The sequence below is a fragment of the Anabas testudineus genome, chromosome 2 (genome assembly GCF_900324465.2).
Source record: "Anabas testudineus chromosome 2, fAnaTes1.2, whole genome shotgun sequence".
Classification (NCBI taxonomy): Eukaryota; Metazoa; Chordata; class Actinopteri; order Anabantiformes; family Anabantidae; genus Anabas; species Anabas testudineus.
Genome location: NC_046611.1, coordinates 24031672 through 24050357, shown reverse-complemented (window position 1 = coordinate 24050357; position 18686 = coordinate 24031672). Strand labels below are relative to the sequence as shown.

The 18686-nt window shown below is 42.2% G+C and overlaps 2 protein-coding genes across 4 annotated transcripts in view; both read left to right on the top strand.

The window, feature by feature from the left end:
• The first annotated feature begins 342 nt into the window (after positions 1-342).
• LOC113163336 (suppressor of tumorigenicity 14 protein homolog) lies at positions 343-12825 on the top strand. The gene is made up of 19 exons (XM_026361865.1): positions 343-423; positions 999-1185; positions 1343-1467; positions 2595-2662; positions 3581-3774; positions 4839-4928; positions 5248-5467; positions 5618-5760; positions 5919-6016; positions 6184-6293; positions 6463-6596; positions 6783-6887; positions 7051-7161; positions 7256-7369; positions 7480-7599; positions 7823-8006; positions 8082-8353; positions 8505-8641; positions 9714-12825. Exons 1-19 carry the CDS (start codon positions 343-345, stop codon positions 9879-9881), a joined length of 2661 nt encoding a protein of 886 aa, XP_026217650.1. The 3' UTR covers positions 9882-12825.
• A 624-nt stretch (positions 12826-13449) lies between these two features.
• The window catches only part of flt1 (fms related receptor tyrosine kinase 1), a 31311-nt gene continuing 26074 nt past the window's right edge, over positions 13450-18686 (top strand). Inside the window, exons 1-3 of one of the 3 annotated variants that reach the window (XM_026361858.1) lie at positions 13450-13952; positions 16709-16805; positions 17403-17608. In XM_026361858.1, coding sequence (XP_026217643.1) covers positions 13898-13952; positions 16709-16805; positions 17403-17608 — 358 coding nt within the window. In that variant the 5' untranslated portion in view covers positions 13450-13897. Of the gene's footprint in view, positions 13953-14135; positions 14627-16708; positions 16806-17402; positions 17609-18686 lie in introns of those variants that run through there. The other 2 variants (XM_026361860.1, XM_026361859.1) reach the window with 2 other exon arrangements.

Genomic DNA, 18686 nt, shown 5'->3' with positions numbered 1-18686 from the left:
TTACACCTCGCACACGTTTGCCTCAAACACTCTTTGTCTCTCCAACCCTAAACTCCCGAATACACGACGAGGAGGTTTGCCCACAATATCTGTCGCACGGATGGTTGTGTGGATTGTACCCTTTCATAGTGGGTCCATTGTCCCCGCACTGCATTGTGGGGCTCCGTGTGACACCTGCCGTCCAGTCCAGGTAAACGGGAGGTGAAGACAGGCGCCGCATCCAAACGGATTCCTGCGCTTTTTTTCATAAGAAGCGACAGCCGGGGTTTCCTTTCTCCCCATCTTTTCTATGCCTGAGATATTGTTGCATATCGCCTCTCTGGAGCTAAACGGGACTGTGATATGAGGACTCTCGCTAAAAGCCAAACTTGCGAAGTGTACTGCGTCTCCGGGCGTGGACACTCAGGCTGCTCTCCGGCACAGGTAAGACATCACCGTTGTCGCTGCGCGTAAAAGACGCAGCCCAGAGGTACTCCGCTTAATGCAAGAACCGTTTTCTCAACCAAACCTTCCCATGTCGCAAAATTAGTCAGTTTGACTTTTAAATGGTTGTTTGTTATTTTTTTTGCAACACCAATAGCATGGTAAATAACCAGTGTCTATCACACCTTGTCATATATAGTTTGTCTTAATGGCAAAAATCCGTCTCTAGGGATTTTGGATCTGTTTCTCATGAATGTCCATGCCACTTGATTGAGTACTGACACTGCAGAGCCAGGCCGTGGGAAAGCAGACCCCTCCAGCCACGCTTTGTCTTCTCCCCCAGGGAATACTGCCAAGTCCTTAAATGTTTTAGGAGCTCCTTTCAGCTCAAAGATGTTCACCGTTGCTCACAGTAAATCAGTGTTTGCTTAGCCATAAAATCTATGTCTCATTGATTTTGCCTGCACTTTCCTGCAGTCACCTAAAAATAAACTTAAACAATTAGAAGCAACTTGAGCACATAGATAAAAAAAAAAAACAGTATGATATCTGAGTCATGCCCTTGTCTTTGGAAGGGAGAGGTGGAGTTAGAGGAGCCCACCCAGGCACTGAGCCACTTCAAGAAGCCTGAGGATCAGGCGGAGGAGAGAGTGAAGGGGGGGCGAGTTCCAGCCTGTGGCTTCTGGAGGAGGTGGATGTTAGGGCTCCTGCCTTTCTTTCCTTTCACTGCTGCCATTGCACTAACCATCCACTACTTAACATGTGAGTGCAGACCTGTTTTGGTGTTGTTGTTTTCTTGTTTTTTTGTTTTTTTGTTTTTTTTGTTCCACCTCTGCTGTCCCTTAAAACGTGTTTATTTTGACTTGCACCCACAGTCACACTGTGCACCTGTCTCAAATCTCTACCTCCTCCTCTCCAGCGCCACCCTCCTCAGCGTTCTACATCGGAGGCAGCGTGGAGTTCCCAAACCTGAGCTTCTCCTCAGAGCTGACTGACCCCACCTCTCCACGGTTCCGCCTGCAGGCTCGGGCTTTGAACCATTATGTAAGTGCAACGGTGGAGTTGTCTGTCAATGCCCTCTCTCTGAATGACACTTTAGAGTGCTGCTCGACCTTCCCACTCTGGGCCAAAGCTGCTCAAACTGATATGGTTCATTACAGCAGACTACTAGTGTAAATGTCACTGCCCTTTTACTCTTACTGTTGTCTGTCTTTGCATTTTTATTTGTTTGACTTTTTTTCCTGCTTTGTCCTTGTCTCTCTCTCTCTCTCTCTCTCTTGTTTTTTTTTTTTTTTTTTTTTTTTTAGTTTAGTTTTGTTTTTTTTCTTTTTTTTGCACACCACTCTTCTGTTCCTATCCCTGTCTCTCTGCGGTGGTGTTAAATGTAAAGCTGAAACAGGAGCCGGGCACAGTGTGTGTGCAAGTTCCCGAGACCCCTAGGGAGAGGGCCCTTTCAGGGCTGAGGACAAGCCCGGCATTTGTGAGCCCAGCTAGACCCAGGCAGCAAGAGTGAGAGGAAGAGCAGGCCTTCAATAAAAACATTGTCTGTGTAGATTTCACACAATCGGCCACTCTGTGCAGAAGAGAACCTCAGTGTGATGCTGGGATTGAGCAGCAGAGACAGGGCAGTAGGGCAGGCTGAAATGACAGAGGTATTGGGGCTGGGCCAAGATATGAGAGGGGGAATTTGGATTTTCTGGAGCAAAAGGTCAAATGCATGCTGCACAGTCTTGCTCAATAGTAAAGGGTTAGGCAAGCCCCAATAATCTCCAGTGACACACTGTAATGTCCCTGTAATCAGCTCTAAGGGTGAGTTAGCAGGATTGTTAAGTGGTCATAGTATCTGTGCCACCATCTGTTCATTAAAGACCAGGTGAACCTAAGACCCAAGTAGCCCATAGCACCCAGGGTGCTACTCACTCACACCCGGCAGGTAGAGCCACAATGGAGCACTGTGCTGCACAGAGTCAACATGCATAGTTGCATACACACACACACATGGAGCAAGAACAATGCTTTTGTTGAACTCAGGGTGCACATACGACCAGGTGTGTTGATCTGTCGCTTACATAGAAACAATGACTTCACCTGCAACCCCTGTGATGTCATAGCTGTAACAAATAAGTACCGCATGTGGTCGACCCTCTTTGTGTTTTTCTGTTTTGAAACAGTTCTCAGAACTCTATAAGTCCTATCCGTGGAGCTCCTACTACCTGTGCTCAGGAATTACTGCCTTCAGGTCTGCTGCACCAACACCAACACAAAACATTCATAAAATGAAATGTGCAGGTCATACATTAAAAGGAATATAGTGGCAAGATAAAGTATGTGAACATTTGGGAATTTCGTGGTTTTCTCCATTAATTTGTCATAAAATGTGATCTGATCTTCATCTAAGTCAAGAGTATTAACAAATATAATGAGCCTAAAGTAATAACACAAGATAAATTCAGTTCTTTTATATCTTTATTGAGAACAACCATAAAAACCTCACACTGCAAGTGGAAAAAGTATGTATAATAATAATAACCTCAAAAAAGCTAATTGGAGTCAGGTGTTAGCATAAGTTAAGACAATTATTTTGGAGGTGTGGACTACAGCGACTTCGGCTGACAAAAAACACTCTTAACTTTTTTAATTTTCTCCGTACAAGAAGAAAATGTGAGCCGTGTCTGGCCAAAAGTAGCTTTCAGAGGATCTATGATCAAGAATAGCTGATTTACATAAAGCTGGAAAGGGTTACAAATGGATGTTAAAGACTTAACCCAGTTAGGTGAAGATCTACAAATGGAGACACTTTGGGACTGTGGCTACTTTACCAAGAAGTGGGCAGCCATTCAAAATGACCCCAAGAGCAAACAAGCAGGGCGTCCAATGACACCACGAAGGAAACTGCTGCTTAGTAAAAAGAATTGACACTCCACAGCAGTATTGGCAAAATATTTTGTGGACTAATGAACCTAAGATTGAACTTTTTGGAGAGAACACACAAGTTCACTTTTTTTGGTGATATTATTTTAAGCACATCATATTTGTTAATACTCTTGACTTAGATGAAGATCAGATCACATTCTATAACAAATTAATGCAGAAAACCACAAAATGTGACAAACTCACACTCAGCTATGTGTGCCATTGTAAATCTTTCATCTGACAGTGAAGGATCCAAAGGGCTCAATGTTTTCTACTGGAGTAAATTCGCCGCTCCGGACAATGTTGCCATGGCGATCCGGAAGTCCATCCCAGAGAGGTTGCAGCGCAGACTTCCTGGCAGCAACAAGGTGCAGCAGGACAGTTACAATGAGCAGCGCTACTACATGGAGCAAGATGAAGATCTGCTCCACCTACTGGGTAGAGACTCTCACTGTTGTCTGCATACATACAATAGATTTACATCAACGCCGCACATGTGCACAAACGTGCTAAATCTAAAGGTTCGGTTTCTTCATTATTATGTAGCTATTCATTTTTATACAGGTATTATCACATTTAAAAAAAAATTACTACTAACACTTAATCATCACGGTATAAAAAAGTCAGTTAAATGTCATGTATCTGTTTATTTAGGGAGTAGTAGTGAAACAGTTTCACCTGTTTTGGTGCAACTAAAAGAAACAACAGGTGCAATTAGGGCAAAAGCAAGAAAACCTAGAAAAAGGCAGTAGTTCTGCGTGTGTTTGTCAAAGACAGTCCTGACTCATTGTTCTCAAGTTTTGTATTTTGCTAGTATCCATGTCAGTACAGGTAGCATGAGGCAGTACCTGCAGCCCAACCCGTTTGCAAGTAGTTCAGTTACTCCAAGGTGGCGCATCCATATGTGCAGTTGCAGAAATGTCGCTCTGTCTCCCAGCACAGTCTCAAAAGCCTGTTACACTGTTACACCAGGGGACCGGTCATGGAAGGGCACCAACCCATCTGCAGGACCAGTATCTGCTCCTTTGTGCAAAGAGAAAGCACTGGGAGAGCCCTACAAAATGACCTCCTGCAGGGTACTGGTGTGCCTGTTTCTGACTAAACTGAAACAGACTCCAGGTGGTATGACAGCCCAACGTCCTCCAGTATGATTGTGCTCACAGCGCAGCACCGTGCAGCTCAATTACCATTCGCCAGACAGCACCACAATTAGCAGGTCCGCCATTAGCTCCCCATTCTCTTCACAGATGAGAGCAGGTTCACACTGAGCACACGTGACAGGCATCAAAGAGTCTAGAGATGGTGTGGTGAATGTTACGCTGCCTGTAACATAATCGAGCATGACCAGTTTGGTGGTGGGTCTGTGATGGTCTAGAAACTATAATAGCACTTAAGCTTTTACTATATAAATATTTTACCCCTGCTTTGATAATGAGTTTTAATTGCTAATAAGTGTTATTTAAATTTAAAAAGGTAATATGACATGTTTTACATATGTTTAGGTTTGGACCCCGAAGAATCAGAAGAAAAATCTGACAAAATTAAGAATCCAAATGGCATCCAGAGTGGAAAATGGCAGCTTGGCTTCCAAGGTGAGGAGAGTTCACTGCTGAGTTGATGCTATATATATCTATCTTGAATGTCCTTGATTTTGTGATCGTAGCAGCCTTCTCATACTGTTGACTGATGTCTGTATTAATGTTTTTCAATGAGAGTTAATATAGACTTTGCATTAGTGTTAATATATATTTCAAATGCAGCAGAGTGCATTCAAAAGTGGCTTGCATTGTCTGCCATGCTAAATTTAACACCACTCTACATCTTTCTAACTTGCTTCATGTCAGTTTCTTCTTTTTTTGTGATCTGTCTGTTTAATTTTAACTAAATATTCACTCATTTTTCTCTGTGTAGCAATGTCTTTTGACCTATATGCCAAATATGGTAACAACCGCACCCTGAGCCTTGTTAGTCCCAAGAAGCCCTACTACCAATGGCGGCTTCGCGTGCCATCAGGCCATGTAGTTCGACTTGTCATCCTCACCCTGCATGGCGCCACGCCAGGAAGCTGCACTTCCCACAAGCTCTCAGCTTACGACTTCCTGCTTCCTTTACAGAACAAGATAATTGCCAGGTAAAGACATTTTGTGGAATGTACACCAAGTTCACAAAGTTACAGGCCTGAGTCACTGCAAAAGTGTAACATGTTTGTTGACATTTTTAAATTAGTTATTTGATTCATATTTGTATGTGGCTTATCTTAATCTTAATCCACCTATCTCAGGTGGTGTGGGCTGCCTGTTTCAGGCTCGTCTCCAGTCATGAAGCTGACATCCTCTGGGAATGTAATGTTGGTCACATTTTCCTTCAGCAGACAGAGGGATGGCGCAATCTTTAAAGCTTATTTCCAAGCCATCCCAAAAGCAGGTACAAGTGTTCTCACAAACAATGAAGACCATATGACATACCATCAAATGGTTTTTTGTGTGATATGGCCCTGGTGCTAGAATGGATTACTTCCAGTGTATAACATGAGTACAAAAAAGTTTCCACTGTGTTACTTATGCCACTATCTCTTCCTGCAGGTTGTGGAGGGTCAATTTCTTCCTGGAATGGCTCTATTTCATCACCTTACTACCCTTCCTATTACCCTCCTAACATAGACTGCACCTGGACACTACAGGTGAGCTAAATGGGTTTACAGAGTGAACATGCGCTTGTTCTAGAAGCAGTAAGAAAGAGAAAGTGTTTAGCAAAAGGATTAAAGAGTGAATCATCCCTTTGTTATTTAGTCTGTCCACATTCCAGCGTCTGAACTCTTTCCTTAGTCATCTTTGGTTTCTTTATTAGGCACCGTTGCCAGGGTACCTGATCTCCATGACGATCGTGACGATGGACATTCAGGATTCCTCGTCATCAGACGGCTGCGAGAAAGACTGGCTGGACATTGGAGGGGTGAGGTGAGTTAGTGAACTGTGTTTTAACCAACCAATGTTGCCCATAAGTGAGGGTCAGTGTTGGCACCAATGCACCATGAAAGTTACACTGAAGTGTAGTAAGTGATAATGGTTTAAGATAGCACGTTTTTGGACCTGCATGACAGTAACACCTTTGTTCCTCACTATCCAGACTGTGTAACCCAGTGTCAGACAGCAGCAAAAAACGAGTCTTCTCTTCTCCTCTCACTCTTCACTTCCACTCTGATGAATCCCTCACTCACAAGGGCTTCTACTTGCTCTACCGGGCCTTCTCTCCTGAGGGAAGTGAGTACAATCAGGTGCTTTCAGCCCACTATAATGATTGTGCAGTGGAAGTGTAAGTTCATGTATGGTTTAAACTGTTCAAGCTAAATAGACTTTCTACCATTAAATTATCGTTTTCTTCTGCTTCTTTAGACCAAGTGTTAAAGGAAAATCACTGCTGTTTGTTTCCTTGCTGTCTCTCTCCAGCTTGTCCTCGCCAGTTTCGCTGTGGAGATGGACGTTGTATCCCTCTGAGGAAGGTGTGTGATGGAGTTAAGGACTGTTCTGATGGACGGGACGAGGCTAAATGCTGTAAGAGCTGTACATCAGTTTGACCGTTTGTTGACATGTTGTTGTATTTCTTTGCCTCCTTTTAATTGTAAAAGTGCAAAAAATAATTCAATTTTAAAGACATTAAACCTTGAATTGTGTGTTTCTATGTACATGCCTGCACATGTGTGTGTAAAACACGTAGCATCCTGCAGGCCGGGGGAAGTGTTGTGTGCAAACGGTCAGTGCAAACCTCAAAGCAGCCAGTGTGTGAGCCAGAGCACCTGTGCAGACAGCAGTGAGGAGGGCACCTGTGGTGAGTAGCCTTAATGTCGCTGCACTGTCACTGTGTTCATGCACAGTACTTATGAGTGTTCTAGCCATTTATTTTGTGCTATATTCTGTTTCAGGAGGCAAATGCTCCCATGTTTGTCCTAACAAGGTGTGCCTACCGAAGTCTTCTGTGTGTGATGGTATAATCGACTGCAAAGATCGCAGTGATGAAGTCAACTGCACTAGAGCATGTGAGTAGTCAGTGCTTGACGTCAGTAAATAAATGAAATGGGTAGTTGTTGTTAATATTCTGGATTATTATTTTTATCTATATTTTTAAATGTCCTTTTATTCTCTGTAGACGTAAAAGGATGCTCTGTGTCCTCCTACAAGTGCGCCAATGGAAAGTGTGTTAGTAAAGTAAATCCAGAGTGTGATGGAGTTAAAGACTGCTTTGACGGGTCTGATGAACTGCGCTGTGGTACGTCCTCACTCTCTAAATTCAACCTCGCACTGCCTTACCTGGGGTTGTCTGGTCTGCCATAATGGATTGCCATATAGTTTCCATGTTGTCATCTGTCTCCTTTATAATAATCACGATGCACTTTATTCATGCAGCGCTTTTAAAAACACTTTACAAAGATTGACGACAATAAGCAAATACAGCATGTATGAAAGAGGTGTTCTCCAACTCTCACTCCAAGGCTGTGGCACCCGCCCCAAGAAGCGCACTAAGATAGTGGGTGGCTCCGATGCTGGAGCTGGGTCTTGGCCGTGGCAGGTCAGCCTCCAGATGGATCGTTATGGCCATGTCTGTGGAGCCACGCTGGTCTCCAACCGCTGGCTCATCTCTGCAGCTCACTGCTTCCAGGACTCAGACGCCATTAAGTAAGAACTGACAACCTCACCATTCAAGCCCTAATTGATGTTTATATATTGTGTTCATGCATAGTGCATCTGCAGATACTCAGATGCTCGTGCCTGGAGGGCCTACATGGGAATGCGTGTGATGACCTCTGGGAATAATGGCGCAGCCACAAGACCAATTCGGAGGATCGTCCTCCACCCACAGTACGACCAGTTCACCTCTGACTACGACATTGCCCTTCTCGAGCTCAGCGCCCCCGTCTTCTTCAGTGACTTGGTGCAACCTGTGTGCATCCCCGCGCCTTCACACACCTTTACTGCAGGGACTAGCTGCTTTGTCACAGGCTGGGGGGTCCTCATGGAGGATGGTAAGAGTGTCAAACGACTGGATCACTGAAGAGCAAAATCACAAAAAGTATGCTTTAAATTTAGGTTTTGCTAACAGTTTGGGAACTGATTTTGAGGCAACTGCAGTATTAAGCAGGGTCAGAAGTGATTCTGTGTTTGTGTTAACTTCAGGTGAGCTGGCGTCTCGCTTACAAGAAGCCTCAGTGAAGATCATCAACAGGAACACCTGTAACAAGCTATACGATGACGCCGTCACTCCCAGGATGCTGTGTGCTGGGAGTTTGCTGGGAGGTGTTGACGCCTGTCAGGTGAGTGTGTGTTTATTTGCACAGGTATGAATTTTATTGTAAAATACTGTTAACACTTCCCAGAATTGTTGTGTGATGAAATGTTGTAATGCACCTTTAGTCACAACCCACAAATTTACATCTAGACACATATTAGTTTGTTTAGCAACACTTCTGTCATTTCTAGGAATTCAAACAAAGCAAATGTTTCTCAATTTTCTATTCCTGTCATCATTAATGCACGTTGAAGTCACTTGTTGGCCTTTGAGGTTTTTAGTAAAATAAAGGAAAATTGGATTCTCAAACATATAGAGTAGTTAGCTATCAGATTACTTAATGCTAGCTAGCGTCCCTCATGCTGGGAAGAAATTAAGTATCACCAGTTACCAACATTTTGCCCTCATAGGAAGTACAATAAAGTATTTAAACTAATAAACGTGCTTATAGAGTTAATAAGAGTAAATTAAGCTGCTAAATGTTGCTTTAGTCACACATTAACCTACAACTGTTATTTCAATGGCTAGCTTAGCTTAGTTTGTTAGCAGCTAGTTAAACAAAAATAACAATCACAAAACAATTATATGAAAAAGGCTATAGATAAAGACTAGAGGTAAAATATGATCTTCAATAAATCATTTGTTATGTAGTTTAATGTCCACCATTTGAAGTAGTGCCTATTTCACGCAGACTACTTTCTAACAACAAACACAGTTCGCCACATTTTATCAATGAAAATATTAGTGTCGGGCAGATCTGTAGCAGTGAGCGTTAATCCAAAAAGATGAGGATTCGTAATGGTCTGAAATCCTACCGCTCACCGATGAGTCAACCACTGGGCGATCTTTCGATAGGGAGTAATGAATGAGTCAATAAGTGAGTGATTGGACGCCTTCTCTCTTTCCCTAGATTTCTAATGAAACATATCATCATCTGCTGTGGAAATATTTAGATGACATCAAGTGTTCTAAATTTGTCTGTATCAAAAATGTTGAAATCTGACCCAGAAAGTAAAGTGTCTAAAGTACAATATGTCTTTTCTTTATAGGTTTGCATTTGTTTGCCTGAACATTAGTGTCTATGTCTGTGCCCTCAGGGTGACTCAGGAGGTCCGTTGGTGTGTTTGGAGCGTGGCAAACGATGGTTCCTGGCAGGGATCGTGAGCTGGGGCGAAGGTTGTGCGCGGCAAAACCGTCCTGGTGTGTACACAAAGGTGGTCAAGTTCACTGACTGGATCTATCAGCAGACTAAAGGACAGGTGTGACTGAACACCGGACTGGCATGAACAAAATGACAGACTTAACACACAGAATGAAGGTTTCAGACCTGGTGTCTGTCTTCAAACTGTTGTTAGGACGGCATGACAAGTCGGTTTTGGAAGTGTGTCTGTGTCAGTGGGCCAGTGGGCGCATTATCTCTGCTCCAAACCAGCATCCTTACAATCTCTTCTAGCTCGTGTCTGATTTTCAAACATCAGAAGTGGCTATGTACAAAAAGTCAACACTTAATCAGATCATCAGTTAACCTTCTTTTGGGTTGTCGCACATATGTAGATCGAACCGTGGCTCAATTATTACTGGATTCAGAAAAGATATTTTAAAGTGCTAAAAGCAAATATTGGGATTTTCTCCCTCTTATTTAGATCAAACATACTCACAGGAACTGCAATTCATCAGAAAAATAATAATCTTACAGAATTGGGGTGAAGATCAAGCACTTTGAATGACTTCTATACTATACAACCTATTTTCATTTTTTCTTTCCACCACTTTCCAACTTGCCACAAGAGGACCTCAGTTGTCTTGCAACCAGAAGCACAACGTAGTAGCTGTGAAATCTGATCAATCAATTAACATGTTGCACAATTCTCATTCAAAGTACCAAACATTTTTTAACAAACATTTTCAGCTGTCTCGTCTTCATCCGGGCAGCATCTTAAGGTTGTTTTGAGTTTTCTTACATACATCTACCTAGGTAGAGATTCATCAACAGCATCCATGTCAACATTTTTCTTTTGCTAGAACAGAAATCTTCTAAAGAATCTCTCTTTTGTTGAGATAAAGCTGAGGTATATTGGGAGGAATATCTGTGAACTCAGAGAACAAATATCCAAAAATAATGTGGAAACCTTTTCTGGGTGACACATTCTTAATCATTAAACATTAAGTAACTGAACATTAAGATATGTTTCATTAGTTCCTTATTCCATACAGTCAGTTTTGTCAACAGCAAAAAAAAAAAAGATTTTGAGCAACGCTTTCAGGTGAAAAAACAGGTTCAAGAACAGATGATGTACAGACAGCTGTATGGCGCAATAAGAAAATTTCACAGAAAACAAAGGTGGACTTGTTTTTAAAGGAAACAACAGTGAGACTGAATCATTTTTGTTTGCAACTAAATCTCCAAAGCCATTAAAATCTGGTCAACAAACAACGATACATGCAACAGAAGAATTTCTAATATGCTTTACATGAAAAAATTAAGTAGTATTCAAAAGAGGAAAAACTGGTAAGATAAGAAATAATCCAAACTATGACTTCACTAATCCCATTTAGGAAAACAACAAAAAGGGTGTTCTCATGGAAAATGATATGTTGGAAAATCATCGAGGGTATTAAAACAAAGAATAGCAGATCCTAGACATACTAGAACATTTGAAAAATGAGACCTATCCAGTTGCAGCACGTCATGGAAATGCATCTCTATCTGTCCCCTGAAACGTGCGCTAATTTGGATAACAAATGTATTTCCTGGAGAAAACTGTGAAATGGGAATTGCCTTATTTTTGGATTTTCTTTAAGTAGCTAACATAGAAGTGAAAAGCTATTTTTAAAAAGAAACAAAGAGCTGTAGTGTGTGTTAGACGTGGTAATCACACTGTGGATTTATGTAGTTTAAACTTCTGGTTGCTGAATATTTGTAGTATTTGTAATTACATAAATTAATGATGCTTTGGAATTATTTTCTTAATTGTTATTTTTTATTTTAAAAATGATTTTAATGCATGACCAAATGTTGATCACGTGATTATCACATGAGAGAAAGAAACTCGAAACAACCACAAGATACCGACCTAATGAAGGCAGAGCAGAACAATCTTGACAGAGCCAAAGTGTTTTTAAATTTTTCTCAATCTGCAACCAAAGACCAGCCAGGCGCAAACGAACAGGTCACAATCCGCTTTCATCCGTAAACATCAGGTTTCAGAACAAATTTGAGGTTCACAACATTAGAGCCAGCAGCCAGTTTATCCTGTGCATGTTAATGTAGCCAAGTATTTCCTGTTGTTTCTGCCTTTCCTCTTTTTCATTGTTCACTGCAGAGTTGGTGACCGTGCGTCGCCAAAAAAAAATCTGATCAGTCCTTTAACTGACTGTGAAAAGTGTTCTCTTCCTACAAATATATAACTGTGTATTTTTTCCCTCATCTACATTTGTCCATGTACTGTATATGCATGTTCACGACTCACTGTTCGTGTTGTTTTTGTACTGTACGTGTATGTATGTGCATTTTGTGTATCGTGTTTATCTGAGTTATAGCCTTATGTTAACTGTATTCTGCAGTATGAACAATCCCTCAGTAGGAGGTGGTAATATATTTTGCATTTTATATTTACTATGAGTTGGTGAAGATTTTCAGTCATCCAGGTGAAGTTATCAGGGAGTTGTGGCAACTGGACTTGAAACATTTCACTGCTCATCCAAGTAGCTTCTTCAGTCTGTTGGTTAGTTGGTTGGAGACCACAAATATATCCTCCAGTTTGGTTTCACTTCACCTGTGTCTTGAATAGGCCCATTTGTTGAAACAATGGAAGGGGTGTAAAAAGATTTTCTAGTCACCTCTGCCAACCCCCTAAAGTGAGCTGTAAGGTTGATGCACATATTGGACAAGTGGTTTGAGAGAGGTGTGAGGTAAGCTTTGCATGTGCAAAAAAAACACCCCCTCCCCCCTTACAAGTCTATTCAAGCCAGTGGTGAAGTGAAACCAACCCGGAGGACAAATTGGTGTTTTCTAACCAACTGTCTTCAGATTGAAGTAGCAACATGGACGAGTAGTGAAACTTAACAAGAAGGAAGTCCAGTTGCCATGACTCAACTTCCAGATATCTACTATAAGGTTATAATTTATCTTTATGGTGCCTTCTTTCTACTTTATGCCCCATAAAAGCCAGATCCCTTAAATTATTAGATTTCTTTATGCAGACAAATTTGGATTTTCCTGTTCTCCTCCTCTCTCTTTTCATTCAGCTCACATCACCACCCAGTGGCCAACCTGTAGCCGACCAATACTCTCTTCTGGAGAAATGATGCAGAAATGGCTAGGAAACGTGCAGTTAGCATCATTGTTTAATGACATCAGTTCATCTGCTTTTTTATTAAAGACACCAACTTCGATGCAGCAGGTCATACATGTGTTTCTCCACAAACTTGTTTTACTCATTTCTGTAGCATGTTGTTGTATCATGGCATTTGTCTCTTTAACTTTGGGCTGGGGAGCCTCTACTGCTCTGACTGTTCTTTTATATCACAGTATCTGTTGTTATGTAGAATATTTGAAGTAAGGGGATACCTATAAAAACAGGTAGTGCTGACATTAGTATTTTCTGTATTTGAGGAATGTGTGACATGCTCTTGCTGGGAGCAGAGTTGTTTATTTATTCTTTGAAGAACGATTGCCAGTTTGAAATGTGAGAAATGCGATTGCCAAGTTGACACCACCCGTTTTCCCCAGTGCCTACGTGCTGATCATCCCGTTTACCAATCCAGACAACAATATTTAAGCACAGTGTTGCCCTCTGCACAACATCTGTGATTTTCAATGGAGTGCTGTATATGGGACAGTCGCTTTCCCTTCCCAACTTTTGCAGTATTGCTTTTTTCATAGATATTTTCGATATTACAATATTCTCTCATCAGCATCTTACTTGTCCATTGGCTGGTCACTGGAGAAAGGGGGGCTGCTGTTACGCACCTTGGGTGTGTCAATGGACGTCACGGAAGTCCGCTGTCCGGTGGCCGAACTGTGGGAACTGTATAAATCAGCGCCACTGTCCAATAGGATGGAAAAAGTTGCTCTTGGGTTTAAGCTCGGTGTCTTGTTGCGTGATCTCCCGCAGCTTTCCTCTGATATCCCACCATCACCAACCACTGACCATCAGCTCTAAGCGCAACAGACAAGTGCGCTGCGTTGGCTGAAGTCTTCTCCCGGGGAAAACAGCAGGAATACATCTGTCGTGTTATATTTAAAAAACCTTTTGCTGCATCGGAATCACCAGGCATCATGAACTGTATTCTTATCTGCATGCTATGTGGATTGTATGGTGTTCTAGCAAAAGGTGAGTAGCAGCTTTACTATATGGTTTATTAAATGCCGCTGCAGGGTGCTCAGAGCACCTGCTGCAACGATCCGTGCAGCAGCCTGTTTAGGCGTTTAAATTTCTTCAGTGGGTTGAGTTACTGACAGCGCCACATTTTTTTATTGTGCTAAATTAGCCTTAACGGTGTAGACCAAAGGGGAGACTTGGACAAGTTGTTGCTTGTAGAGAACTGGATTTTACGCACGAGCTTTGATACACAGGAATGTGGTTTCCAAACAATCAGAGGCTGGATGAGGCTCCGGGACAGGGCATTCACACTTGGGAAGAAAACACAAGCGCACTGTACCTTTCCATTGTGTATGTGGTGTTTGTGCTGCTCCGGTGCCCAGTCACAGGTGTCGGGGCGGTCGTGTGTCTGAGGTTGATGAGCTTTTAAACTTCTGTTAGCGCCGAGTGCAGAGACGGAGATAAGCGCAATCCTGCGGGACACTGTTTGGATAAAGCAGACCGCTGTGGCCCGGCACCTTGTGCCCTTGGCTCCGGTTGAATTCACACACGCAGGGCGTTGTTTCCTGAGACTGATGAGTTTGTCAAATGGAAGTTCTGAAATAAATGAACGAGAGGTCATGACCGATTGAAGGAAAATATCCACGGAGCAGGAACCAGGGTTAATTTGTGCTTATTAACAGCCGGTGGGTTGCTTAGTGCGCGCCACACGTTTCTGTGCTGTTATTGTTCATTTGTTGAAAAAAAAAAAAACAACAACAGAGGTTATTTTGTTTTTACTGCACACTGAAAGAAAACGCATGCGTATTATATTAACTATCCAACTGTCCAGGTAAGCACAAAATGATTTTAGCATTAAAAATCTTTAAATGCAGATGATCAATCCTAAAATGTGTTACTGTGTCTCTACCAGCATTTATTTGAACATGTACTGAAGCATTTTGTAAGCTTAATTATTAATAACTGTCAAAACAATAGTTTCAGATTCTTTAAACAATCCGATAAAACTTAAAGGATTTTGTTGTTCACATTAAAAAAAATAGAACAAGGGCGCCAATTTCTGATGCCTCCCTAACCTATACCAATATGTATACTTATATACGCACCAGGCGGGGTCTTGAAATAATAATACTAATAATAGTCAATTTATTAATTGAAATAATTGAAATACTTAGAAATATAATATAGATATAATTGTTATCAGGATTGCTGTTGTGAATTTAATGCACAGTGTACATTCAAAACTTTAAAGATGCTTTAATTTCTCTTCAAACCAATGTTCTAAATTAAAAGACATTAATTGAGACACCTTTATTCTGGTGACACATTTAATAGGAATGTGCATCTAAATATAATAGAATACATAGCCAAGCTCTATTTAATTGTATGTTGTAAATGTTTGTTTATTTATTTATTTATTTGCTTCCTTGCTTGGATTTTGATCATCGGCATGGTTTTGCAGATAAGAGGATATCAGGGAGATGGATTGTCCAGAAACGAGTCCTGTAATATGCAAACTGTGGAATGAGTGATTTCAGTATCAAGAGGTTTTGTCCAGTTTCGTTTTTCATTAGTAATACTGATTTCCAGTGACCATTAAAAAATATTTCTTTACAACGTGTTGCCAAGTTTATCTTCCAAATTTCCTGATAAGTCGGTTGGAGGGATTTTCCCTGGTAATGAAGAGCGTGTAGAAACCTGTCACAAAAATATTAATTCCACATGATGAGTGTTTTGTTTTTCTATGATTGAGACTGTGACATGTAGAACAAATAAATCAAAACTATCTGTTATGTAGATGAAATAGCAGCATGACTGTGCTAATTCATATGGCATTTGGGCTTTTAGCCACTTTACAGCCTGTTGACAAGGACCCAAAAGGCCTGGAGGAGATTCCTAACTTCCCCTCCGTCTCCCCCTCCACTGCATGTGTGTGTGTTTCTCGCATACTCACACACTGTGAAATCCAAGGAAATAGTATAGGAAGTGCTAGCAGTATGAGTAATGCTAGCTCTGCTCAATGGGCCATCCACTGGGAACAATGATGCTGACAATGAATGGTAATAATGGACTACCAATCAACTCACAATCTGCCTTACGTATGATTTAACTGTATAGAGAGCAGTGGTGCGTTTTGAGTTGCATGGATTAAACTCTGCAAGTGCATAAAAATAAAGCAGTCAGAGTGAAGGATGGACTTCCCTGAATGATGTTTCCACTGTTGTTGAGAGGAAGGAAGGGTGGACAGACAGCCGTCTTTATCTCTCATTAATAAACCTCAGCGATGGAGTAGAGGAATGCCTTTATTTGATAAACAAGAGGGACACTGCTTACGCATTTCCACACTAGTTGTCAAGAGGCCTGAGCGAGGAGATGTGAGAAGGGTCACAGATACTGGACACTGGATGGAGGACGTGCCTTAGACCTGGATCTCAACCGGTTCTGCAATCAGCAAAGTGTCCGGTTTAGTCCAGCTTGACAGTGCTTACAGGAACTACTTAATAGTTGTAAGAGTTTTTTAATTCTTCCAGGATATCCTCTAGAACTGTTCTCAAGTCGATCTGGGTGGATTTGCATTGTGTCGATCATTGAGTCATATGATCAGAGTTAGAAGATCCATCCAGTCTGAATCGTGTTGGTTTATAAGTCAACAAAACATTGTCCTACAGCTTTTGTCAGACAAATGGATTCCACACATTCTTAATATACTTAGTGATTAAGTGATTAGGGTGTTGCTTGTGTTCTTATCCTCTCATGTGTCTCTGCAGATAAGGAACAAAGGGGAAAGTACAGAGTTCCTAAGCTGGACGTGAAAAGTCGGCAGCTAGTCCTGGACGCCAACCAGCCACTACAGCTCAGCTGCAGGTGAGTATCAGCTAGACCGACTGAACCACAAAACCACAATCTAATCAACAGGGTGGATCTGCAGTGGCAAGGTTTAACCGCCATGTTTGATGTCTGTAAATAAAAAGTGACACATCTTCAAACAAACCCACGTGTAAGCTTGTTAATATTGACAGAAAAAATCACTGCAAAGACGCTTTTTAGAATCACATAACTCTGTTCGCTGTTTCCTATTAAACTGTGCAGTTAGATTTGTGGCCATAAGAAAAACCCTCATCACAACTCTCATCTGCAAGAGTGAAATTAAATAAGAGTAAAAAAAAAATAAAAAGTTACATTCATGTTTGCACATTATTTGTGCAAACCTGTCGATGGACTAATCAGTACCTCCAATCCTTTATCACTAAATTACATTTTCACTTTTTTCTTAAAAAAAAAAAAGTTTTTATAGCATCCTCATTAGGCCGCTCGGTGGAACACGTTTAGATGAGTCTTTGTTTTTCCATCCTTTCTCCTACATATGGTAAAATAACCTTAGAGTGAAAAGGATGCATTTGTTGTGATGCAAGCTGTGGGTTCGTCAAAGCAAACTTTCAAGTCACTGTATCTCTCGACCAGGGGCCGGTGGGAGATTACATGGGTGTTCCCATCAGGTTTGGCCAGAGATCAGGTTCAGGTGGAGGAATCTCGCTGCGGGAGGACAAAGCAGCTGTACTGCAGTAATATGATGGTGAGCCGCAGCCAGGCCCAGCACACGGGCCTGTTCCGCTGCCAATACAAGCATCGAACCCAAAAGCAGACCTCTGTTTATGTATATGTCACAGGTAAGACACTTCTGAGCTTCTTTTCCTCTGTTTTATTTTCTATCTTTGTTTCTGTGTTGCTGTTTTTTACTCTCTCCCTCCATCACGCTGAGCTGAGCAGAGCTCCCTGCCACACCGTCATCCTTATTGTTTGTGATCTCGGGTTTAACTGGATGTAGTGGGCCAATTATATCTTAACACCATTTGTCCCAACAACACATCCTTCTAGATGACTCTGGCACAGTTTCACCCCATCCTCTCCCACCTCTCTTTTCTCAGCTCAGGCCTACCTCCCTGCTGTCTATATATAAATCCTTTTTTACTTTCATTTACGTGCGACCTCGAGGCCAAGAATAGCCCAGCTGCTGAAAGGCTCAGGCCCGGGCAGAGTTTCCCAGGGCATCAGCCTTATCTGCTCTGCTCAGCCTTGCTCAAAGCATCCTGTGCCTGGGGGAGGAGGGGGAGGGCTCAAAGGGGGTGTGCTGAGAGGGGATGTCGCTGTGTCTCTCCAAGGTGGTGAAAGGGAGGTGTGTGGAAGTCCGTGTGTGTGTGTGTGTGTGTGTGTAAGGAGCAGAGAAGGATAAGATGAAGACCTGTGACTCTATGGTATCGGGGCAGAGGAGGCAAGATGTCTGCCCACCCAGGCCCCGCCTTGTCCTGGATGGTGACGCTGTTCAGCCTGAGCTGTACTGGGTGTGGAGCTAGGCTGGAAGCCAGGGTCACAGGGCATGCTACTGTTTGGCCAACAGGGCCTTCGGGGGCCATCAATCGCTCAGGTCGCCGTGTCCATTAAGAGTCAGACTTGGCCTGCAGCTCTGCTCAGACTTTGCCTTCCTCCCTGAGTCCTCTATTAGGAATCAAAGCAAGAGAAGGAAACCCTTAGTCCTCTAGTCCTTGGGGTACTTTTGTTCGAATGTTCAGAGATTTGCTTTCCTTGAATAACACCCTACTGCAACAAACAATACAGCGAGCAACACCCACAGCTTTGAATGGCACAGAACTTTTACAGTAGTCAGACTGGGAGGAGAAAGCACAGAGACGTTGTTTGATTGCTTCTAAACAATCTGTGTGTTTATTGTTGACTGCAGGCAGTCATTCA

Coding starts and splice junctions, on each gene's coding strand:
- LOC113163336 (XM_026361865.1), top strand. CDS start 343: ATGAGGACTCTCGCTAAAAGCCAAACTTGCGAAGTGTACTGCGTCTCC. Junction 6,597..6,782: donor GGCCTTCTCTCCTGAGGGAA/GTGAGTACAATC, acceptor GTCTCTCTCCAG/CTTGTCCTCGCCAGTTTCGC. Junction 7,162..7,255: donor CAGTGAGGAGGGCACCTGTG/GTGAGTAGCCTT, acceptor ATTCTGTTTCAG/GAGGCAAATGCTCCCATGTT.